At 31.5% G+C, this 19424-nt stretch overlaps 2 protein-coding genes across 2 annotated transcripts; both read right to left on the bottom strand.

Annotated features, from left to right (window-relative positions):
* Window positions 1-736: 736 nt before the first annotated feature.
* LOC145563387 (protein PIN-LIKES 3-like) lies at window positions 737-8769 on the bottom strand. The gene is made up of 10 exons (XM_081623832.1): window positions 8632-8769; window positions 8404-8483; window positions 8074-8198; window positions 2636-2757; window positions 2350-2538; window positions 2157-2249; window positions 1894-1988; window positions 1440-1492; window positions 1145-1333; window positions 737-987 (listed from the first exon to the last, which is right to left on the bottom strand). The coding sequence occupies exons 1-10, from the start codon at window positions 8767-8769 to the stop codon at window positions 863-865; spliced, it is 1209 nt and encodes a 402-aa protein (XP_081479958.1). The 3' UTR covers window positions 737-862.
* A 4188-nt stretch (window positions 8770-12957) lies between these two features.
* On the bottom strand, window positions 12958-16888 carry LOC145563386 (protein PIN-LIKES 3-like). Its single transcript, XM_081623831.1, has 9 exons — window positions 16498-16888; window positions 16249-16373; window positions 15404-15525; window positions 15083-15259; window positions 14674-14766; window positions 14365-14465; window positions 13844-13896; window positions 13551-13739; window positions 12958-13110 (listed from the first exon to the last, which is right to left on the bottom strand). The coding sequence occupies exons 1-9, from the start codon at window positions 16710-16712 to the stop codon at window positions 12986-12988; spliced, it is 1200 nt and encodes a 399-aa protein (XP_081479957.1). The 5' UTR covers window positions 16713-16888; the 3' UTR covers window positions 12958-12985.
* Window positions 16889-19424: the final 2536 nt, after the last annotated feature.

The following is a 19424-nucleotide window of genomic DNA, read 5'->3' as shown; positions in this document are numbered from 1 at the left end:
AACTCTTGCTAACTACAAAATTATAAGTAAAGCATGCACTTGCTTGCAATAATAATAATAATAATAATATAGGTAATAGAAGCAAAAACAGTGTAGTCTTTTGGCAAAAGCTATTGGTAATGGGATATTTTAGAATACAATGAAAGTATTTTATAACTACTTTATATGGTAATTGGAAACAGCATCTATTGAGGGGCCTTGTTCTTATATCAAGTGGAAGAACGGTCAGATGACAAATTTGTTAGTGCTTGAATTAGTTAATATGTTAATAATCTACTCATTGAAACAAATCAAATAATTGAATATTTATAATCTATTCATTGATGAGACGAATCAAATAATTTTATATCGAGTATTAATAAACTACTCATTAATATCTAACGAATCAAATAATCTTCAACATGAATATGTTATACGAAGTAATTTATATATGCAGACTAAACTTTAAAATTCTCTCACCTTATGAATAGTGTTAAGATTTCAATTGGGAAGAACTTTCGGGAACAGATGGAACTTGAAATGGGAATAGTGTCAAGACAACATTTTTAACAAACCTAATTTCATTCCTTTGGTCTTAAATTTTTCCTAGTAAGACAGTTAAACTAGATCAAATGGACTTAAGAAGGAATTACATCAAAATAGTGAAGTGAAAACCAGAATGTTTGCAGGAGACCTGGATTTCTCTTCAAATTTCTATCTATATTCTAATAAATCTGATCTTCTAAAGATAAATTGCCTACTGTACTAGTACAAACGACGTAGTTCTGAAGACGACGTCTTCATGTCTGCATAATCCCATTGTTAGCCATTCACTGATGTAGTCTAGTGAAAAAGATTTGGTTCTAAGAAGCGTTTGACGCCGTTAAGCCAGAAGCCAGAGGAAAAATGTGCACCAAAGAGTGAGTGTTATCGGAGCCAAAACATTAGTCCATAGCATGATAACTGAACATTCATTCTGACCAGCTCCAAACAGCTCTGTCACTGTACCTGTTATCAGCATCAAAACCATTCATTAGTTACTGAATCAAGAAAATGCTGAAAACTAACATAAAACAATCATAATCATGTTGTATTAATTGATTCTGTAATAATTAAATCCACAGAATAGTGTGGTAGGATGATTATGATACTGTAGAACACTTACTGATGCTTACTGCTGGAGGAAGGGCAAACTGAAGCAGAAGAACAAACTGAAGGAATATATCATGTGATTGCACAAACCCAGCTAGTACAGCGCCCTTAACAACAAGAATGCCCAACAAGGGTAGGAATATGTACCGAACTGCTATTATTCCCACAATTGTTGTAACTCGAATTCCCGATCCCTTTAAACCTGATAAATAAAGAAACCCATTTCTTTTTTTTTTAATCAAAAACTTATTACTGGCAAAGCTAGATTGTGGAGTGGTGAAGCAAAAGAGATGTGCAAGTATTAGTACCTCTCAGGAGGTTGGCGCCGAGTATCAATATTGAACAAGGGATGGCTGCATTTCTGTGAGGATTGCAATATAATTGAAAAGACATACAGTTAAAACTTAACTGTAGGAATTATGCTAAGCTAATGACTAGGAAGTAGATTAGTCTTTAACCGGAAATTCCCTGTTTCTCATATTGAGAAAAGAAATTTGTTTAGCATTTTCGTGAATAAATCAATAACTTTTTCATTTTCGTGAATAAATCAACAACTTTTTCATAATAAATCCACAATTGAATAAAGTTGTTGGTTTATTTACGAAAATACCATGTGAGAAACAAATTAATTTGTTTCTCTCACTATGAGAAATTGGTGCATCTCCGTCTTTAGCCACCGCTTAAAGTAGCAATTTGAAAGTCAAATTGTAGCGAGTATTAAAGAATTCAGGATGTGTTATTATTATATAGCTTATTACATACCCAATCATGAAACTTGTGTCCCCAACAACATGAAGAGTATTGTCCATGAGCAGCTTACGAAGTGGAGCAATTGTCCCAATAAAAAATCCAACCATCTACATCAAAATAAAAAGGGATAAATTTAAAAAAGTATTAGTTCCTCGATCAGTATATTCAATAGGAAATAATATATATATATATATATATATATATATATATATATATATATATTTTTTTTTTTTTTTTTTTTTTTTCAATAAATGGTTATTGTTGGACGTTGATACCGCTCCAATAGTTGAAGGTGCTAAAATTGCCTTAAGGTTGAACTCTTTGGAGATAATCCTTAAGCATTGCTTTACCCTTGAAGATGATTTAACCTGTTAACACAAATTCGTCTTATATTAATTTCTCGCACAAAAATGGCACGGAGATTAAAAACATATGTTAATTGTACATAAAAATTTAACTTAATATCACCATTGATTTAGAAGAGTTGGAAAGGCCTGGATCTTCAAGAGCGTAATTATCCGAAGAATGTAAGGGTGGTTCGCCTTGTGGTTGTACATTCACCAACGTTTCATCAATTACACCTGCACTTGCTATGGCCTCTTTCGAAGAGATTCGAACTATGTTGTAGGCATATAGCCAAAAGTATACGGTTCCAATCTGAAATTTTATGAAAATTATAGACAATGAGCTTAACCCAAGCCATTACTAACACATCAAATATTGATTAGTTTATCATAACAAAGTCCATTGATACCGCCATGGAAAGTGAAGCATAAGCTAGACCATAGCGCTCGCAAACATCGGGTGCTCCAAAAGGACTGCCTTTCTCTTTGCACATCGCCGGGAGGATGATGATAGGCATATTCCCTAGATTTCCTGTTTCCACCACAATCGACAGTAAAATTTAGTTGCATGAAACTTCCTCTAAAATTGCTTGCGTAATTGCACAACATTATTTCAATAGCATTTATTCGTGCAACAAAATCCAATACGAATATTAACAACATGATATGCATGGAATTAAGCATGTGATCGATCTGATGCATCGGATGCACACGAAAAGGATACATTTTCTCATCGTCATTATGCCTTAAAATGCGAAAGACTTTTCAATTGCTACATTAAAAATGTAGTCATTGTAATTGTTTTCAATCTTGACCTTTAAATTTAATAGATCAATCTAGTCCGTCCATATAGTTGTTTTTGACATAAAATATAACTGAAAAAAAAAAAAATGTTTGTCTTTCATACTTAAAAAAAAATATATTTGGATTGTCGCCATTTATGGTTTCTCAACCTACAAGTTAAAGGACATCTCCATCAAATATACATATAAGTAGAGGTGTCAATTCGGATAACCGGATGGAGTTTGGGTCGGGTCTGTTCGGGTCGGATCTGTTTGGGTCGGATATGTTCGGATCAAAATTATCCTTTTAACTCGGATCGGGTCGGATCGGGTCAAATTCGGGTCGGGTCAAATTCGGGTCGGGTCAAATTCGGGTCATGGTCTATCGAGTCCGGGTCGGATATGGGTCGGGTCAACTCCAGATCGGTTCACTTTCGGTTCGGATAAATTTGGATCGGGTTTAAAACGGGTTTAACCGGATAACTTCGGGTCGGATGAATTGGGTCGGGTTGATTACGGTTTGGATGATTTCGGTTCGGTCAAGTTCGGTTTGATTAAGATAAGGTTGATCCGTTGATTCATTAAATGGTCTGTTTCAATTCATTTCCTTTTTGTGTTTGGCTGGATTTTGGTCGAGCTGACCAAATTCATATCCAAATAAGGTTATTTTTAATCTACAGATATTATTGAGTTTTTACCTTATTATTGGTTCAATATGATTATTAATTACGAAGCACGAAGTTTTAGTTTTCTCATTTGATCAAGTTATGTATAATTTTTATCTTAAAGGAAAATTGAGATTGAATAATTATCGATAACTTATCATACCTATATAAGTGAGACTGAGCTAGTGATATATTAACGAGTAATAGTTACATATGGTGATATATACAAAAAAGAATATCAATTTTTTAAGGTTATTACAAGGTTACAACTCTTCATCAATTGTACAATCTTACGAGGGTATGAGTACTGTACTATTAGTTTAGTTTATCACTAGTTCAATTTGTATAAGATATTTGTTAGAGTTGTTAGAATTACTTTATTACTAATTCAATTTTTATATTAAAAACTTGACATTATACATATTGATAGTTAATTGTTACTATGTACATTCTTTTTATTTGAGCATAAATTATTGCATATGTATGTAGTGTGTATATAACCGTACGATGTATAATGCCTATAATTCTAGGATAATGCACAGTTGTAGAGGAAGTAGTAATGAAAGAATGTTATGTATTTGTAAATACATAACAATGATTAAAATGTTCTAAAAACACATGGTAGAGAGAGAAAAAAGGAGAGAGATAGGAAGAGAGAGCTCTTTATATGAACCCCACCTACTGTTTGGTCAGGTTGTCTCACGTGATGGGTTTGTAGTAAACTTAAGACTTCAGACTATTTTTTTTGTAGTAAAAAAGTTAACTTATTAATAATTAGTAAATATATTTTATAAGAACTTGAATAAAAAGGTCAATAATCAATTATGGTCGGGTTAAATTCGGATCGGGTAAAAATCAAATCGAGTTAAAATCGGGTCGGGTTAATATCAGTTCGGGTCAAAAAAGATCGGATCTGATCGGTTATTTGTCGGGTCAATTTCGGATCGGGTTGAGCTCAGGTCGGGTCAAATCGGTTCGGGTTGAGTTCAGGTCGGGTCAAATCGGATTCGGGTTGAGTTCAGGTCGGATCAAATCGGTGCCGGGTTAAGTTCAGATCGGGTCAAGTTCGGATTCGGGTTGAGTTCAGTTCGGTTACATTTCGGGTTTGGGTCTTGAATTTCTCGGATCAAATCGGATCGGTTACAGTTCGAAACGGATAATTTTTTTCGGGTCGGTTCGGGTTTGACACCTCTACATATAAGCTGATAGGCATAATGTAAACACAGATTATTATACAATTAAGATTTAACAAATTGGATGGTTTCCCACCCAAATTAAACATTCATCATCATGTATGCCTTTAAAAAAATTAAAATCACCCAACTCCCATCATCCCATGTACTACGTGTGAGGAATTGTAATCTATTTTCATTAAAAAAAAAAAAAAAAAAAGTAATTGCAAATAATAAATCCTTGATCAATAAGGTGGGATTGCTAAGGAGAACGGAGCAAAACAGAGTACAGAGTATGATTGAAGGATAAAAACTGTAAATAAAAACGTGTAGTTGGCTTTTTTTTTTTTTTTTTTTTTTTTTTTGTCAAAAAAAGTCATCCCAATAAAAGGTTTAGATTAGTCAAATTTTAATTAATGGTTGAGATTTAATCTAGTATAATAACTATAATTTTATTGTAGCCATTTAAAAACTATCCTAAAAATGCTTACTTACAATATTTGTTAATCCATGTAGGTTAAGTTTTTAGTTTTGGCCTATATTTGGGCTTATGTGAGTACTATATTAACTCTTTAGTTACTATTAATCTCTCATTGTTTGTAGGCGTACCTAACACATTGTTAGTAACAGGGGCGGAGCCTTAGTGAACCGTATAGTAAATCTAGCTATGTATGATATGTTTTGTTCATTAATTTATTTTCACACCTATTAATCTATTATATATAATAGTCATAGTCTAAGTTATTCAAGACGCATGAAATAGTAATAATTAATTAGAGCTGAATTAGCCATAAATAGTCCCAATTAGGGGTGTTCAAAGTTTGGTCCGAACCAGAAAAATGGACCGGATCGGACAAAATTAATCGATCCAGTCTCTGGGTCGAGAAATAATTGATTTTTTCGGTCTTCAGTCCGGTCCGGTCCAAAATTCTATAAAAACGGTCTTGGATCGAACCGGTTTTTTTTCTTAGAATTATACATAAAACCTTTAATAATGATTAAGATTATCCTACCAAGCTTGAACACTTTAGTCATACGAGCCTTTTTATACTAAACATACAAAAAAAGACGTTAAAATATTGTTTTCATTTTTTTCCCATAAATTATATAAAATTTAGGGAATTTTTTTATAAAAATTCTAAAATCGGTCCGGTCCGGTCTTCGGTTCTTTAAATTCAATTTTTTGGTCTTCGGTCCGGTCCGGTCTTAGACCGATGAACAGCCCTAATCCCAATATTCTCATCTAGTAGAACTTTCTCTTTACCTACCCAAAAAAAAAAAAAAAAAAAAAAAAAAGTTGCATACTTGCATATAGCTTTTTAATAATGGATTTTGTTAGTCAATGTTGAGCTAAGAGTTAGCGTCATTAGAAACAATAATTACAATCAACTCACAATTAAATTAAGAGAATGTGGCTACTAATTGGTAATTACAGCTAATGACTAACAAGACAGTGGGGGACAGGGTGAAAGAAGCCGTGGCCACAACAAGGTTGTGGGTCCGGTGGCAAAGGTAGTACAGTAAAAATAGTAAATAGTTAAAAGCTTAATTTTGGTGAAGTGTCACTTTGAAAACTAGGCCAAAATCTATATGCAAAGAAGTTTCCTTTCATTTCTTTTTAATTAACACGTTTTAATTTTACAAATAAGTTAATATTTTTTAATTAACACGTTTTAATTTTACAAATAAGTTAATATATGTTACAATATTATGTAAAAACTTACGTTGTTGTATATATTATATTCTAATTGTGTGTATAATACTAATTGTTAATCAGCAAACATGTTTACATAAACGTGTCAAATAAAAATAAACGGAAGATGTTATGCATGCAATTGTTAAACTTAAAGACAAATTTGTTCTAATAATAAAATAAAAGCTTATTAACTAATCTAGGAGTAGAATCATAAGAATATGTGGGTAGGAAATACTAATAATTTCTCCTTCTATAAAGTTTGACACAACTTTTAGTACTTTGTACTTCCTATGTATGTTCAATGGAGCAAATAAAAAGTAAAATAGTATACCACATGTTTTCTCATGGGAAATTAAAGTAATATGACTGGATGGTCGTAAGTAGAATGAAATAAACTTGCTTTTTGAGACTTTTGTAAGTGATGCACTGATGCATACTCTAATGCATAATAACTTAATTTCATAAGTTGGGCAATTGCAGTGGGCTAACAATTATTTTTATTTCAAAATTGAATATATACGTATAATGATAAAGATTTTGAATGCCATCATCAATTGTCATTTTTAAATAGCAATTAAGGGTCCGTTCACTTCAGTTTAATTTCAGTTCAATTCAGCTCCAATTAGTTCAGTTTAGTTCAGTTCAGTTCAACTCCTAATAATTTCTTTCTCTCATAAAATATTCATTTCAACTCAGTTCAGTTCAGTAAATATGAACAGATCCTTATTAATTATTTAATATTCAAAATTATAACACTATATACGTAGTGGAGAAAAAAAGACTCAAATTACAACCTATAAAAATCTATAAATTATGTTAATAAAAAGTTTCCATATCACAATGGTCAATTTGTTGCATAGGGAAAGTAAAGCAAAAAAAAACCTATAACTCATTGTATATTATCAAAACAAGTCATTTTTGGCGTCACTGATTAACACATTTAAACATATTATGAAAATTTTCTCATTCTAAACTTTTTTTTTTTTTTTCTCTTTTTGAAACAAACATTCTACACTATTTATGAATAGTTTATTTTTAAACAGATAATAATAATAATGTAATTATACCTACTCCGTACATGTTTTCTAAATAAAGTGGAATACATATCCACTTCAAAAAAAAAAAAAAAAATAAATAAATAAAAAATCGTGCCACATATGAGCCTAAACCATCAAAATAAGAAAGGAGAAGCATCGTTAACAAATACTAGTACAATGCTAATTAACTCAAATTAACTCTTGTGTACTCTTTAACTTTTTTTTCTTTTTTTATTCTTTATTTTTTTAAAGGGAAATTAGGCAGGCTTTATTATAATCCGACTCCCCCATAGTAATGATACTTGATAATAGCTCATTAACATAAATGAACAACAACATACGAACTGAAGAAACTGATTTTATTATTTCATTTCATTTATTGTCAAGCTGATATAGTTGAGAAAGGTTATATAATGAGGCCAAAAGATTAAAGATCATCGGAACAACGATGACACAACTACTTAAGCAATGAGATGGGAAAAATAACGAAAATTACCAGCGGAACAAGATGCCAAAATGAGTCCTTTGACGTGTTTTGGAGCTTTTGTAAACTTAGCAAGTACCCAACCCATTGCTGATCCCAATAGAAATGTAAGGAGGATATTTACTAGCATAAACCATCTGTTACCATAAAACACGAAATGAAAAAATATCATCAATTAATACATTCGTAACTAGTGTGTGCACACGTACGCATGCACGCATATGTAAGTACTATTGTTAACTACTTGCGTGCTCTCTGTTAAATATAATTTTTAATTTTATAAGGTGTAAACAAGAAATAACAAATACTAGTATTATGGAACAAGAAGAGAATGTTACTCACAAAGTAAGAAAGGTTTTGATGGTGACTGTCTTAGCCAAGTTGCTACCAACTAGTGCAGGACCAAAAACAAAGAACACAACCTAGGCAAACACAAAAGAAAAGGAGCTATGACTTCATTAGTTAAACACTTAAAACTTAATATACTTTCACTCTAAAATTATAAAACCTAGCATATGTTTATATAAAAGAGGAAGAGGCAAGAAATGCTTAAGAATAAAGATGAACAACTTTGTTAAGATGATGTGTAGCCGTCTCTCCCAAAATGTCGATACGATTAATTGCAAGAAGCAAGCCTAAGGCAGTGATCAAAAGAACCTTCAAAATAGGCATTGATGCGACAAAAAATAGATCAAACAAAGACCCCATTGTTTCTTTCTTTCTTTCTTTTTTCCTTGAAAAAAAGTTAAGTTAGCAAAGAGTTAGAGAATTTGCTGACTACAAAATTATAAAGCATGCATGCACTTGCGTACATATATATAGGCAAAAATAGTGCAATCTTTTGGCAAAAGCTTTTGTAAAGTGCTACATAATTAATTTAAGTATACTACAATGCAAGTATTTTATGACTAACTAATACTTCACTTTATATGGTAATTGGCAGCAGCATCTAGAGATGAGGGGCCTTAGCTTGTTCTTATATCAAGTGGTAGAAAGCTAAGCTAAGACGGAAGTGCTTGAATGAATTGTAATGTTGGAGTTAAGAATCACACCTAAAAAGTTTTCTTTCAACTTCAAGTTGCGGCGTTCTGTTGTGTGCTCAGCCGCTCATATTGATTAATAAGTCAGAAAAAAGTTGATGTTAGATATGTCTTTTACCCTTCTTCTATTTCTCAATACATGTAATAACGTTTGGATCGGACGTACTAATTGCACCATTTTTATACCATTCTGTAACTTTAAGCACTTTATATTAATGATATATAAAATCGTTGTTACTAACATCATTGTTGGTTTAGGGTCTAATATTAATGTGTTTCTTAATACCAAGAGGGATTTTTCTGTGTAGTTAGGGTTACTCGAGTTATTCGGTCAAGGGTTATTCGAGTTACTTCTGACCGAGTAACCCTGACCGATTAACCCCGACTGATTAACCTTTCGAATGACCCCTGATCAAAGAACCGAGTAACTCTTGACACATGTAAAATTTTTTGATAATGACAATTTTAAAATATTGTTTACGTGTCATTTTAATTTTTACACTAAGCTATTCACGTACTCTGTCTGTCAAAAAAGCTATTCACGTACTCATATTTAGTGACATTTGGTTATTATGAAAAAAGTTTACCACCCGTCAAAAGATTGTTGTTGGTACTCTTGGTAGCCTCTAGATTGGCAAGGAAGACGTCAAGACGACTAAGATTCTGAGAAATGTAGAAAAAAGAGGAAGGAGATACATGCTTAATTTCATTATGTTTATGATTTTATAAAAAAAAAATATATAATAATAATTAAAGATGACTCTGGGTCGTGCCTCGTGCTAGACCCACGTGCTTTGAGATTAGTTAGGCCCGGCCCATAACTCGGCCCATGAGTTTCGTGTCCTGCTGGGCTTGGCCGAAGTTTTCAAAAATGTTGGCCCGTGTACGGCTCAGGCCCACATGTCATCATATCGGGCTTGCATGTTTAAGCAAAATTGCATTGATTTTAGCGTACTTTTTTCATGCCGGGCCCGGTCGTGTCGGGTCTTATCGTGCTTCTTCCAAATAAAGGCCCAACCCATGGCCCACACGCACAGTGTCGTGTCGTGCCCCGCTTTTTTCGTGTCCATGTCGTGCCATGCTTTTTTTCGTGCTGGGCCGTGCCGGGCAGGATTGGTCCTGCCCAGTGCCATCTTTAATAAATAATTGGAACATTTATTTATCTATCTTTTAATCGAAAGATCATGTTTGTATTAAAACTTGCAATTATTTATTCTCTCTATCTCATATTACTACCTATGGTAGTCCACTTTTTTTTATTTTTTATTTTTTTATTTTTTTTAATGCTTTTATCCATGCAATGTTGCTACAATATTGCTCATAATTGTTTTAATGAATTCTAAAAAAAAAAAATGTTGTTTTACACAATTTTTTTTTAAACTCATACCAATAAAGTACATCACTACATCCATCCTTTAGGGAGCTAATATAGTGAAATACTTTACAATGAAGAGATTGAAGGTGCCAAGAACTGTTGGGGTTTGGATGATGTTATAATTGCTACTTACAAACAATTTCAACTTACTACTTGTAGCTTTTCAAAATATATACTAGTATATTTTTATTCTTCTAAAGTAATTAATAAGTGAATTTAATTACTTCGCAAGTAATTTTGGAAGAAACAAGTAATTCGTATATATAATTAGAGAAAATAGAGGTTATTAACCAGACAAATGTGCTAAATTATCCTCAATAAAATGAGTTGAGACATCATTGATAACTTCAAGTACTAATACCTAAAAATAAAAAAATAAAAAAATAAAAAAATAAATAACCTTGAAGTACTAATAACAAATCTTCAACTCGTAATCCATAAAATTCCAAAATCTACTTGAATTTACCCGATCGAGCTAAAGATCAAAACCCAACGATGTCATAGCACGAAATGAAAGAACCCAAAGTTGGCATAAATTAAAGTTGCTAAATACTGTTTATCTATTATCATGTCAAAACGTCAAATCTAATGTTGTCGTGCACTTATAACCATCAAATAAACATAGAATGTCAATTAGTTTATGGTTTTAATATCAATAGAATCTGGTACTTTGCACTGAATTATTCTTTCGTCCAACATTGTGTGAGGTGTTGGGAAGTTAGAATATACTTTTTCTTATTTCCTTCTTTGGGTTTACAATTGTAGATTAATTAATACTTGATTAGGGGTGTTAATCCATGTCCATGCTAACCTAATCACTTACTAATTAAAGAATTTGTATGATGAGGAGATCTTATAATACTCCGTGTAATACTCTGTAATAATTTATTGTGAGATCAAATGAATTTCTTCTTAGGGACTAATTGCTTTTTTTGGGACTAACGTGTAGTCTCAGTGTCTCACACAGTCACACTAAATTATTGTAATTTTGTCGACCTGAATTGGGATGCTTTGATGCTTTTATCTAGTTGCTCATCAACCTTCCAGATTATATACCCAACCTATTGGAGAGACAATAATTATGTGACCAAAATATTTGGAATAAAGCATTTATCATGTTGTAAATCTCATGTAATGTATACATATGTTCATATGTAATAGAATAGTTAGGAAGTGACAATTAATAGCAAAACAAAAAAGTTTCTCGTCTTTGAGATTTATATAACTTTAAGTAACAAAATTTATTTTGATGAAATAATTATTTGATGATAATAAGATTATTACTCATCAATCTCGAACTAGCAGAAATGATCTAAAAAGGAGAAAATTAAGAATACTCCATTAAAAACCACTAGAAACATTATGTTAAGAAATACTCCTTATGAAATATATTTTTAAACATTCTAAAATAGTATACCATACATATAACATATTTATACAACTTAGGGCCCATTTACTTTAGCTTAATTTCACTTCAGTTCAGCTCCAATCAGTTCACTTCAGTTAAGTTCAATTCAGTTCAACTTCTAACTTTCTTTTCTCATAAAATATTTATTTCAGCTCAATTCAATTCAATTCAATTCAGTTCAGTTTAGCTATAATAATTTCAGTTCAGTTCAGCTTAGCTCAATTCAGTTCACCAGGCCCTTAAATCATTATACAATATGCTTGCCGACTTATTGAATATATTTAATTTGATTCCGATTAAAAAAAAGAGAGAATGTATGTAGGATCAAGTAATTATTATGTTTTAATTTTTTTTTAGAGAAGAATCAAGTAATTAATTTGATTTGATGACCACATATTCCAGAATTCTTATATTCGTATAATAACATAAGTGATGCTTTAGGAGTCATCAATTCATGATCAAATCTTGACTCATAACAATGATAACAAAAATTGATTAAATAATTTTTTAAAGGTCAAATTAATACATAGTAATAATCATTGAGAATAAAAAGATAGCCTGTAATTTGCCTAATTGCTATCAAATTCCTTGCTTTTTCCTACTTATACTTAATGTAAAAGGAAACTTCATGACAAGAAGTTACTCAGCTCCAATATGGTACATCTCCAGCGAATTCTATTAGCTAGTTTAGTTGGTAATGAAGTGATACGAAATACATAGCCTTAGATTAAATCCCGTCTTGTAGCAACAAAAAAAATACTACGAGTATTGAAATGGTTCGTTTTTGGTTGTTGAGTGTTTGCAACTTTGCTTTACTTTAGGTTATATATTACTTACTTTGTACTCCCTCCGTCCCTTAACTAGATAACTACATGTCTATTTCTCTTTATTACTCGTATGTGAGTAATAAAAATTAGAAATAGGCACGTAGTTAAGAGATGAAGGGACTACTCTATATATCCATATCTGTACTTGTTACTACAGAGTGCTAAATTTCATTTTTGAATAGTCTTATACCTTGTGTCTTTATATAAACAAACTACTACGTGACTATTAAATCCCGTCAAAGAAAATGATATTGTAGACTTGTAGTAGATTATATTATGCGACAATCCAAAGAAATAAAATAGACCAAAGTGTAAGAGCCACAATGGCCAAAGAATAAGCCCATAGCATAATTACCGAACACTCACTTTGGCCTGATCCAAACAATTGTGTCATCGTACCTGCCAAAGTCATAAGCCCATTAAACACAAGTAAAAAAAGAAGTAAAATGTTAATTATAATCCAAGTTAATTGTTTGATTATGCACAAAAGGATAAATAATCAGAAATTGCTTAAAAAACATTTCTTTCTTTTTATTTTTTTTTGTTTCGAAATTTCGACTAACTACATTTTTCCTTGAAATTATTAATCTTAATAGTTTTGATTAAATAATGACTGATAACATTGTCTAAAAAAGGGTTTTGAAAACATAAACCAAAAGAGTAACACTTTTAAGGCGTTTAATATTGCAAATTTGTAGCATTTTTGAGCGTGTATATATAATATAACCAACACGTTACACATGCACCAATTGGTAAGCTAAATCAAAATAATTAGACTATTAAGAATTCATGCAGCAATGACATTAGAATTGAATGAAGAATGGTGTTGACATACATACCTATGTTCATTGCGGGTGGCATTGCATATTGAATATGAAGAAGAAATACGAACAATTTATCGTCGGACGGAACAAGGCCAACTTGGAGTGCACCCTTAACTATGAAAATTCCGAGCAGAGGAAGAATTACGTAGCGAGTTACAACTATCCCAAGAATAACTCTTAGTTGAATACTTGTACCCTTTAAACCTGACCATCAGAAGTCCAAAAGATTATTGAACAAAGTCTAATTTATTGAATGTTTGTATACTTGGATAAATTGGGAGGAGATGAGACCATGAGATTATTTATACCTTTAAGAAGGTTGGCTCCGAGTATTATGGTGCGAGCTGGGATGGCTGCTTCTCTGTACATTAAGGATACATATTATGTTACGATGTTGCCCGTTTTAGTTTTTAGAGTGGATCAGAATAGGATAGGGGCCGAGTGTGGATATGGGCTAGGAAAGGGACCGTTAAGACTTATGATAAAATTATGTACAGTAAAATTAATTGGTATAGTAGACACTGTAGTAGACCTAGGGGTTTGTCCAACTGACGAAGTAACTCCTATTATACTAACAAAGTAACCCCTGCCACACGGTGTGGCCAGCCACATTTAAGACTTTGTGTATTTTGTTAGATTTTGCAAAATTTAAGTCTACAACATACAAGTCAAAAACTGAATCCTAGTCCTATTATTTTTTTAAAAAAAAAATATTTTTTTTGTTTAAAGGGGTGATTATAATTATGTTTTTATAAAAAATACAAAAAAAAAAAAAAAAAAAAAAAAAAAGGAAAAAAAAAAAAAGAAGGAGGGGGGGAATAAAGGGTACCCAAGCATGAAGGCCGAGTCCGTGACAACATGAAGTGGAGCATCATTGCCAATCATCAATTTTTGGATCGGAGATACCATTCCAATTGTAAAACCAAGTATCTACATCAAGAATGGTGCTATAATTAGGCTCATAATTTATCATGGGATGAAATCCAAAGTAAATTAATATTTCTATAAATAAATTAGGATAGTTAAAAATTTCATTTATACTATTTTTACTTTTATTTATTTTAATATGATCCATTCATTGATAAATCGAATACTTCAAATGATTGAAATTGGCAAAGTAGATTTGTTTAGTGGATACCGCTGCAATTGTTGATGGTGCGAACACTGCTTTGAGGTTGGCCTTTTCTAAAAAAGTTCTGATACATTGGTGTATCTTGACTGGTAATGAAACCTGCCCAAGAAAATCTCGTTACCTTATAATTATTTCAAATTTCAATATCGATGTATATATATATAGTAATAATAATAATAATTTTAGAAGTAGCTAGTTATTTTATAAACATAATGTATCAATCATCGACGATCAGCATATTTGACAATTATCAATGCACATGTTTGACCATAAGTATATGCAGTTATGTGTAAAAGATGGTTTAAGACATATATGTATGAGCATGTGGTCAAAGTTAATGTATAAGCAGTGGCGTAGTGCAACAGTCAAATTGATGTAGTAAATAATTTGAATTAGCTAAAAAGAGTAAGTTTACCAGTGATTTAGAGTGAGGGTGTATAACCAAATCTTCACTGCAAGGAAGGAGGGGTTCCTGATTGGACTCCTTAATATTGATGCTTGAGTAATTAATTGCCTCTTTATCTCTTGCTACTTCCTGAGCAGAAATCCTAATAATGTTGTACACAAATGACCACAAGTAAACTGCACCTATCTGAAAACATTTTAGTTAATTATAGGAAAATAATGAATATAGCCCTTAAGATATGTATAAGAAAAATGTCATAAACATCAATTTACAACGTGATTGATGGGTGAAAAAGATAAAATATTTTTTAATCGAATTCTAAAGTCATACCGCCATGGAAAGAGACGCATAGGACAAAGCATAAGTCTCACAAACATCAGTAGCTCCAAATGGACTGCCCTTCTCTTTGCACATCGCAGGAACTAGGATGATGGGCAAGTTACCCATATTCCCTGTTTTTTAAAAAAATTGTGTCATTTGGTTATACTCCATACTCCATACTCCATATAAATAAGCTAATTAGGGACACGAATCAACATTGTTGAAAGAAGTGTAATAAGAAAAAATTGTAAACAATGTTAAGTCCATTATGGCTTTATGGAGTACATTAATATATTCGGAGTACTATGCGTGCATACACAATCATTAATTACATGTTCAATGCAAAGGGGATAAACAAACATATTTGCAGGAGTGTTTGTTCAACTATCATTTAACTTAGTTCCCCTTTGACAATTTCTCCATTTATCATATTACATTATTATTGCATTAAAATTTAAGTAGTACATTATTATTCACATAAGATATATATATACTTGTAATAGTTAAAATTAGTTAAAATGATCTCATGATACAAAATTAGTTAAAATGATTTCAAATACATTCATAATTTAGACAAATTTAGTTTGAAGAACACTTATTTTGAAATGTGACAACTTTAATTTTTATGTCTATTTTAAAATAATTATGACCACTTACATGTAACTACTCCGTACTATGTAGTCAATATCATTACGGTACTAGTTTAATTAAAGTAAAAAAGACAGATAAACAAGGACAATTTAACGAAATTACATGTTGCTGATCAAGTATTCATTAATATAAGTCTCAAAGTCAAAGGCTTGATCATAAATCAAGGATCCAAATTTGACTTAACTAATGTAAAAGAAAATTACCAGCAGAACAAGCTCCAATTATGAGCCCCTTGAGATGCTTAGGAGGTTTCGTAACTTTAACAAGCATCCATCCTAATATTGCTCCTATTAAAAACGTAATCAATATATTTATCGGCATAAACCACCTATACATTTTCAATAAACAAAATCATAGTTAATTACTACGACATTTTATCCTTTTTCAGGCGACAATACTAATTAAAATTTTATATACTTCGTATAACTATAAAAATAAATAAATAAACTTACAAGGTAAGAAAACTTTGAAAGGTGATGGTTTTAGCCAAGTTAGCTGCAATAAGAGAAGGACTAAAAACATAGAAAACAATCTTGTTCAAATGATGACGAGCATTTTCCCCCAATAAATCAATACGCTCTAATGCCATAAACAATCCTACAATTGATACCAATAGCACTTTCGCAACTGGTATTAAAGCTACCACTAATAAATCTATAAACCCCATTTTTTTGGAATTTTTTTTTTGGGAAATTTTTAACTTGTTCTCTTGAATTTGGTGAAGGGGAGGAAAATATATAAGAGGAAGCAGAGAAAGGAAAGTTGGGTTGAAATACTAAGATTAGAAAAGTGTGATCAATTATAGTGCATATATTGTGGAGCCGTGATTGAATCCCTCGGATACTGTCTTTAGTCAATATTTGGATGGCGGTGTATGGAGTGAACGATGGATGTGAGGTTTTGACATCCGAATTTTGTTTATATATTAATGTTTAGTGTATAGTATACGTCTATTAATCAATTTAAAGTTTTAGCCACTATTTAATTTGTTGATTGAATTAGATTTTTGACATGGTATTAAAGTCAGCATGATAATAAAGTCACGAGTTTAAATTTCATCCAATCCATCTTAAATTTCGAGCAGAATATTCATTCCCTTTTTTTTTAAGGTCAGACTTCAATAAAACAGATACTATATAGTATACGTCTGTATACGTCTATTAATCTATTTAAAGTTTTAACCACTATTTAAGTTGTTGATTGAATTAGATTTTTGATGACATGGTATTAAAGCCAGCGTGATTAAAAAAAGTCGCGAGTTTAAATTTCATTCAATTCATCTTTCGAGCAGAATATTTAGTGGTGGATTGGTTGGGTCGAAGTATCTGTTTTATTGAAGTGTCACATTTTTTTTAAAAAAAGGGAATAAGGGCTTGATGTTCTGATTGACTGAGCTGAGCTGAACTGAATTGAACTTATTGGAGTCGAACTGAACTGAATATTTTATAAGAGAAGGAAATTAAGGGCTTGTTCACATAAACTGAACTGAGCTGAACTGAACTTATTGGAGCTGAATTGAACTGATTGGAGCTGAACTGAACTGAACTGAGCTGAAATGAATATTTTATGAGAGAAGGAAATTAGGAGTTGAACTGAATTGATTGGAGTGGAACTGAACTAAAATGAACTGAAATTAAGCTGAAGTGAACAGGCCCTAAGAACTAAATTGAACTGAACTTATTGAAAGTGAACTAAAATGAACTGAAATGAAAATAATGTGAAGAGAATAGGCCCTAAATATCCTTATAGGCCTATATCTTCTTTGTCCGGACCTTGTTAATACTTTTAGGAGTACAAAAAATAAAATACTAGTACATCACTCTTTATTTCCTAGAAATTTCGCCTTACATGGAAAGACCGAAAGATATGTAGTACGTTTACTGCAAAGCATGCATGGCTCGGTGGCTCCCATTTTCGTTCAAATGTTGCCACAGATTCATAAGGCTACAATTAACTACCAGTCATTTTTAGTGGACCATAAAAGTTCAATTGTCAAAAATAAATTGCATCCAGATTGATGTGTGTTATATATATATATATATATATATATATATATATATATAAATGGAAGAAACCAATCTCCAAAAGGGCAAAAACAAATCTATTGATCTTGTTTTTGTTGAAATAATAATAGAGAGATGAGAGAAGGGAAAGAATAATAAAAGATTAAAAAACATACTACATAGCAACATGTATATAGTGTAAAATAACAAAGCTATAAGTAAGGAACATGACCTACTAAACTAACCCACTACTATTATGACCATGTCACCTTGCATTATACCAAAAATGTTTGGTATTATCTTGGAAACCGTCTTTGCATTGATTACGACTTCCAAACTCGTAAAGATAATGCGATCTATACCTCAAATAATATTTCGCTCTTTTTTTCATGGGCTAAAAGGAAACCCATCAACACACCAAATCAACCAATACTTCCATGGTTAAACACAAAAAACACTCACAAAAAAATTCACTCAAAAAAACTTATTGCTCACAAACCATCAATGAAATCAAGCTATGTTGCTTGTTTCTTTTAGAGAATTTTTTTTTTTAATACTCTCTTTCTCCCTCTTTTTTTTTTTCTTTCTTTTCATCTCTTTCCCTTCTTTTTTCTCTCTCAAATCTAACCTGAAACTCTCGATACCATGTTGAAATAATAATAGAGAGATGAAAGAAGGGAAAGAATAATAAAAATTGTATTCAATCCATTAAAAAAATACTAAATGGCAACATATATATAGTGCAAAATAACAAAGCTATAAGTAAGGAACATGATCCCATGATCATTGATCATGCTAACATTAACCCACTAAACTAACCCACTACTATTATGAGATTTATGACTCTACTAACTCAAACTAATATGAGTATAGCATATTCCTATACATTAGGAGTTAATTAACCACTAACAATTTGAAGCAAATATTCCAACATACAATTTTATTCCAACAACTTTGGTGAAATCAACAAATCCTTTCTTCTCTCTCTTCCTTGGTTATGTTTTAATTAACTTTTACTCAACTCCACATATTATTTTGATGCTAATTAAATTAATTGGTTAATATATTTAAAAATGGTATCCTAGGCGTGAAATGAAATCATTTACTTTTTGTAATTCCCACTGCACAAAGTCACCAGCAATAAAAATTATAGTACAAAATTTGAGAGAATATGAAACGAATTTAAACAACCCATAAGGAGTAGTAGAGTTCATTCCACTTCGGAGATTTCATTCTATAACAAGTTTCTCAACACATATTGTAATGTATAGAAATAAAATTAGTTGGTCTAGAGCGAGTTTCTTACAAAAATTTCAATATCCGATATATAGTGAAAATTTATAATGTGACACTGACTATCAACTCCGATAAAAGAG

Source organism: Chenopodium album, chromosome 10 (assembly GCF_948465745.1).
Source record: "Chenopodium album chromosome 10, dcCheAlbu1.1, whole genome shotgun sequence".
NCBI classification, from domain to species: Eukaryota; Viridiplantae; Streptophyta; class Magnoliopsida; order Caryophyllales; family Amaranthaceae; genus Chenopodium; species Chenopodium album.
Note: the sequence above shows the minus strand (reverse complement) of the source record. Positions and strands in the feature narration are given on the sequence as shown.

What these genes read in the sequence shown, in the direction of transcription:
- LOC145563387 (XM_081623832.1), bottom strand. Translation starts at nt 8,769, where the DNA reads ATGGGGTCTTTGTTTGATCTATTTTTTGTCGCATCAATGCCTATTTTG. An exon ending in CACCTTCAACTATTGGAGCG is followed by an intron (nt 1,989 to 2,156) that starts GTATCAACGTCC and finishes ATTTTGATGTAG; the next exon opens with ATGGTTGGATTTTTTATTGG. An exon ending in CGGCGCCAACCTCCTGAGAG is followed by an intron (nt 1,334 to 1,439) that starts GTACTAATACTT and finishes TTTATTTATCAG; the next exon opens with GTTTAAAGGGATCGGGAATT.
- LOC145563386 (XM_081623831.1), bottom strand. Translation starts at nt 16,712, where the DNA reads ATGGGGTTTATAGATTTATTAGTGGTAGCTTTAATACCAGTTGCGAAA. An exon ending in ATGCGTCTCTTTCCATGGCG is followed by an intron (nt 15,260 to 15,403) that starts GTATGACTTTAG and finishes AAATGTTTTCAG; the next exon opens with ATAGGTGCAGTTTACTTGTG. An exon ending in ACCCTCACTCTAAATCACTG is followed by an intron (nt 14,767 to 15,082) that starts GTAAACTTACTC and finishes TTTCTTGGGCAG; the next exon opens with GTTTCATTACCAGTCAAGAT.